General features: G+C 42.9%; 1 protein-coding gene across 3 annotated transcripts in view; it reads right to left on the reverse strand.

Annotated features, from left to right (window-relative positions):
• The window catches only part of UGCG (UDP-glucose ceramide glucosyltransferase), an 87109-nt gene extending 84004 nt beyond the window's left edge, over positions 1–3105 (reverse strand). For 2 of the 3 annotated variants that reach the window (XM_033926297.1, XM_033926283.1), the window contains exon 1: positions 2653–2945. In XM_033926297.1, the coding sequence (XP_033782188.1) occupies positions 2653–2750 (98 nt within the window). In that variant the 5' untranslated portion in view covers positions 2751–2945. Of the gene's footprint in view, positions 1–2652; positions 2946–3004 lie in introns of those variants that run through there. The other variant, XM_033926291.1, reaches the window with a different exon arrangement.
• Between the last annotated feature and the right edge of the window lie 2895 nt (positions 3106–6000).

A 6000-nucleotide genomic window follows, 5' to 3' on the forward strand; every position in this document is an offset into this window, starting at 1 on the left:
AAAATGTGGCCCTGCAAAGGGTTTGAGTTTGAGACCACTGCTCTAGTGGAAATAATGAATTATTAAAAAAAGACAAAAACGAAACAAAAGCCAACCATCTTCATCTAAACTCTCACCTCTAAACTAAACTACTCCTTAGCCCGTTTCAATACAAAGATTTTTCAACAAGAAATATATCCCGATTCCCCTCATAAGTAACAAAGCACTTATAGAGGAATTTTCAGTAAAGTTATGGAACTTATTTTGAATCCAGGAAAAAGTGGATATTTTAGGAATCTGACAACCTCTTAGAGCAAGCAACAACGTTAATTCAAACTAGGCAAAACAAATACAAGACTAACTAGCAGATGTCAAGTGGATCGATCATACCAGTTTAGCATAATTTGGGCTAGATTTTACTAAACCATATGAACTTGAATTATTAATAAATAGAACCCTTCGCATCCAGTGGTACCTAAGCAAAACAGCAGGCATGGCAACAAATCCAGCACTTTATGGCTACCTCTACATGCCAAAAATAAGACTCATGGAAACATCCTGGAACCCAAACAAAAAAAGTGGAAGAAACACCACTGTACAATGTTGAATAGTGTACATTAGGACTCAATTGCTGTACACTATACAACACTGGATTAGTTACTTCATCTTTTTTTATAAACATATTTTTAAAATTTTTATTGCATACTCCTGGTGTCATCCTGATACCATGGTGTTTCTTCCACTTTTTACTGTGGACAATATTTGCGTGGTTATTTTTACCTCTTCACTGTTTTATGGAACATCCTGGAACCCACCATACCCAAGACTTTACACTATAGGAATGCTGCAGAAGATATTTAAGTGTTCAGGAACATTACAGCAGGGGTTCTGAACCCACAGGGCATGTTCATCAAAAGAAAAAGTACCACTGCAGTCACTCAAAAAATTAACTATTTTACCTGAAAAGTAAGCAGCTTTGGCATCATTCAAGTTGTGAAAACTTCAGGTTATACTTATTTTTAAATTATATTAAAAAGTCCTTTTACTATACTGTAGTAAGCATTAAGACGTGCTTACCACGTGCTTACCTCATGCATCTTGAGGTAAATTCCCAATTGGCATGTGCTAACTATGCACTAAAAATATTTAAAAAAATTTTTTCACAGAGGGGGCATTTCTGAGGCGGAAAGAGTGTTTTATGCACTAATCAGTTAGTGCATCCGCATTACTGCAGGATTACCACAAAGAGCTCTGACCGCCTACAAAACAGATGATGGTAAATATTGCCATGGTAATCTTTTCTTTATTGGTCGTGTACTATTTGGTGACATCAGCCCATGAACATTTTACTGCTGCAATAAAAATGGCCTTAGTGTGCAGGAAACACACACCTAAGGACATGCTAAGGTCACTTTCTACCACAGCTTTGTAAAAGTGCTTCAACTGATCCATTTCCTGAAGTGGTTCCCTACTACTACTATTTAGCATCTCTATAGTGCAGCGCTATACAGCAACACATCTAAGAGACGGTCCCTGTTACTACATAGGTAGTAGGTGTGTTTGGCAAAGATACACTATTAATTTTCAATGAACCAATGTGCAATTGTTTAAATGACTGGATATAAATTGTAAGGGTGGCTCAGGGAACAAAAATAAAAAATTAAGAGAGGTCACCCAAGTTGACATGACTGCAACACTAAAGCCAAACAAGACTAAGTAAAAAGTAAGGGATAGCACAAGCATGTGTTGGGGGGGGAGAGGTTCAAAATACCTTCACCAATTCTTCCACGTTTGGTGTTCTTACCCAAGATCTATTGTTTCTATACACAGGTAAATATTTACTTACTGTAATAAAAGACGATTAATTAACTTGCCTTAAAAAAAAAAAAAAAAAAAAAAAAAACCCATGCCATTCCTGAATTTCAACTCTGTCAAATATGAGCCAGATCTAATCCAGAGAATGGACGCCGGGGAACCTGCCTGCCCACAGGGGTGACAAGAAACAACTATGAAAAGGGTCAATCTACGTCTGTTCATCAAAAAATATATAATATACTGTTTCATACACTGCAACGCTTACTTGACTTACGAAAATAGCTAAACTGCAATAGCTATCAAAAATCAGGAACAAGCAACCGCTCTGAATGAAGTCCAAAACTACAGAGAACAGATTCACAATGCTTTATTTTTTTTTTTTTGCGGATATGAGTGACAGCGGGGTTAAAAGGCTTTTTCCTCTGTCACAAAACGCCAACGCTACGAATTACTGACCCCGGTTTGCACTGTTAACGGAAAGCCAGCGAAGATATTCCAGCAATGACAGGGGTAGTTCCTTCGCTCGCTCCGCATGCGGACCCCAGGAAAGCGGAGAAACAAGCACCCGCTGCACTATTTTGCCAACCCCCCTCCTCCCCCCAAAAATGCGGGGGAGTGTATCCGAGCCAGGGCCTGCAGTCAGCGCGGGGGGGGGGGGAGGGAGAAGAGACAGTGTACGCGGCTCCTGTCCTCCCAAGCCACTCTCCTTCCATCATCAGCATTGGACAGACCCGTAACTAAGCTCCGGCAGCCGCAGCGCCAGGCCGCCCTAATGCAGAACCCCCCCCCCAACCCCCCACGCGATTAATTCCCATACATCACCGCGACCCCCCTCACACTCCCACCCGTGAGACTTACGTGTACGCGATGGATATGAAGTGCATGAACCAGAGCGTGACAAACAGGACAAAGCCAAAGACAGCGAGTCCCTGCAGGGCCAACTCGAGCACCGCCATAGCAAAAGGGCGCGAGCGAGCTCCTCTCTCTCACACGGACAGAGCGGGGGCCCGGCCAACCTCCGTCCGTCCACTCCTCTCCACCACTGCCCTTTCCTCCACAGCTGGCCGCCCCGCCCCGTCTCCTGCCCTAACCGAAATGAGCCCAACTCGCGCACCGCCTCCCCGACTCACTGGCGCGTGCACACCCACCACGCGCGTACCTGTTCCCCCCCCCCCCTCCCTTCCTCGGCTCTGACCGAGACTCCTCCCACCTCGGCTTCCAACTGCTCGGTCCGCTCTTCCGTACGTCAAAAGACTCGAGGCCGGCGCCTTGCGTGCTTCCCGCCTTACATCACCCCCAGCTTGGGCTTGTTTCTGTGACTGGCGGGAAATGTGTAATTTAGGCTGTCTTTTCCCCCCTCCCCACCCCCTTTCATCCCTCTGCTCGGCACGTCTGCGTGACTCATCTATGAAACTAGAGAGGGAACGGAAGTGCCAGGGTGAGCACTTGATCCGGCGAACCAGAAACCTAATGTCGAGGAATATAATACGGATCGGCGTCAGAGACCAGAAGCAGATTATATGTCATTTTGTCAACACAAATCAATATATCAGGTCAATAAAGTTACCCGGAGTTTGTTTATTTTCTTTGGTTGTTTTCTAACCATTTGGCCCTTAAAACTAATACAGATTGTCTCTTTTATCCCACCGTATCCCCTGTTCTTTTTGGTCTCTCTTCCAATAGCTTTGGATGATTCCCTGAAGTACTTGTGAAAGGTCACTTTGGTCAGCCACAAAACTTATGAGACTTGAAGAAAGCAACAGGGTTTTTATTAGCATACATATGGGACTTCCCAGGACCAAGTTGGCAGCTTCAGAAGTCCCGAAACCAGGAAGTTATTCATTTTGCTGGCTATACAACTGAATTCTAGAAAAAACTTTTCAGGTATTACTTTTCTTAACAATCATATTGGTCCTAAGCTCACACAAGCAGGTCACTTATCTAAGCCCTGCAGTCTTTCTGTTACATGTCCAGGAGGGCAGAATACAATATTGTGTATGCTGAGATAACCATAAAAAGCTAAAATGCCCAAGTGCAGTGCAGGCAAGCTAGAACATGAGATAAGTTAGGTATGCAATTAAACATAATTCAGCATTTTATTAAGGAGAAAACTTAGTTCAACACTTAGGAAAACCAGTCCCAGACTCCTTCAGTTGCATCCAATTATTTCCTTAGTGGTCAAGTCTTTTTTTTCTCCCTTCATCTCATCTGCTTCCTTCACAGCTACTTAGATATGGTTTACCATATTTGTGAAGACAAAAAAAAGACAACAGCATGCTGCAGCACCTTTAATCTTTGGTGGCAGTAAATTTGAGCATGTGACTTTATTATGAAAACTGCGTTGGCTACCTTTTAAATCTTTCAAAGGCAAGGAGGTAACAATCCAAACGAAGATTGACTGATTTGAGCTTTGGTGCTGGAGAAGGATTTTAGGTATGACCTGGACCACCAGAAGAACTAACAAATCAATTCTGGAAGAGGTCAAATCGGCTATGTCACTCGAAGCCCAAATGTTACAACAGTTACAACTGTCTTATTTTGGTCACATCATTAGAAGAGAGAACATAAGAACTGCCATCTCTGGATCAGACCTTCGGTCCATCAAGTCCGGCGATCTGCACACTCGGAGGCCCAGCCAGGTGAACACCTGGCGTAATTAAATCATGCACAAGATTAGAGTGTAAATGCTGAGGGGTGTACTTGTGCGGTGGGGCTTGGATAGGGTATGGGTGGATCTCACTTTTGTATGCATAACTTAAGAATACTGTTGGGTTATGTGCTAAGGGGTAAATTCTACAAACGGCGCCCTCCTGGCAGCTGTTAATTGGCAAACGCTATTTAACATGCACTGGAGAAGGACATCATATTTGGAAAGGTTGAAGAAACCAAGCAAAGAGGGCGACCTGCAATCAGATGGCTTGACACGTTGAAAACAACCATGGGGATGACACTGGAAGACCTTTCTGGACTAGCACAAAATCGATTTCTTTTTAGATACGCAATTCATCAAGTCGCTAGGACTCGAGCACAAGCCAGTGGTGCCTAACAACAAGAACCTTTTAAATTTTGAGTAGTGTTTAAGGTGTTGGTTTTGATTTTTCAAGCAATTCACCTAGGGTTACCATGGCATCTTTCACATGCTGTGACATTACATCAGCCCCGTTGATCCGTTGCATTTTTTGTTTGGTTTTATTTATTTATATCCCGCTTTATACAAAGCGGTTTACAGCAAAAACATACACAGTATTTAAAACACATATATACACACAATGAATGTTTAAAACAAACACAGATTAGTGACCAGCGCTCAAGCAAATATAATAGTCTTAGTTCCCATATTTCATTTTATAAAACAATGCCTCTTCAATAATCACTTAAATGTACATAAGTTTCCCTGCTGGCGTATATACACATTGGTACTTCATTCCATTCCTGAGGGCCCATACACAAAAACATGCTTGTTCTTGACACCTTCAATCTCCGACACTTATCTGTTATCAGGCATTTATCTGTTGATGAGTTACAGGATGTGAGGTATGCTAGTACCAGAGCTATGGCTTAAAGAATGACACGGGGAAAAATTTGTCCCCATCCCTGCGAGCTCAGTTCCCATCTCTTCTCTGTCCCCACGAGCTCGGTCCCCACTCCATCCCCACAAACCATAAGATCCCATCCTCACAATCCTCAAATAGTTTTATACCGAGCTTATTAAAGTATAAAAAGAAACAATATTCTGTACAATTGTCATTTTATAAATCAGATCTCTGGCTGCCGAACTAGAGGAAGAGATCTTCAGCTTGCAGGGCTTTGTTTATAAATCTTTATCAACACAACTACAATACTACTTTATCCTAAAAAGAAAAGCAATATAATTTTTTTTCTACCTTTGTTGTCTGGTTTCCTCTTTCCTCATCTTCTCGTCATTCTCTTCCTTCCATCTACTGTATGCTTTCTCTCTGCCTTTTCCATATAGCATCTGCTCTATTTCTATGCCTTTACCAGAAACTGCCCCTCCCTTCCATCTCTCCCTCCCCCCTCCATTGGTCTGGCACCCATCTTCCCTCCGCGCCCCCCATGGTCTGGCATCTCTGTTTTCTTTCCTTCCATCTCTCACTCCCTCCCCCAGGTGGTGTTTAGCATCTCTTTTTCCCTTCAGATCTGGTATCTGTCTCCTTCCCTCTCCCAATGCTTTGGTATCTCCTCTTC

This window comes from Geotrypetes seraphini, chromosome 1 (assembly GCF_902459505.1).
Source record: "Geotrypetes seraphini chromosome 1, aGeoSer1.1, whole genome shotgun sequence".
NCBI classification, from domain to species: domain Eukaryota; kingdom Metazoa; phylum Chordata; class Amphibia; order Gymnophiona; family Dermophiidae; genus Geotrypetes; species Geotrypetes seraphini.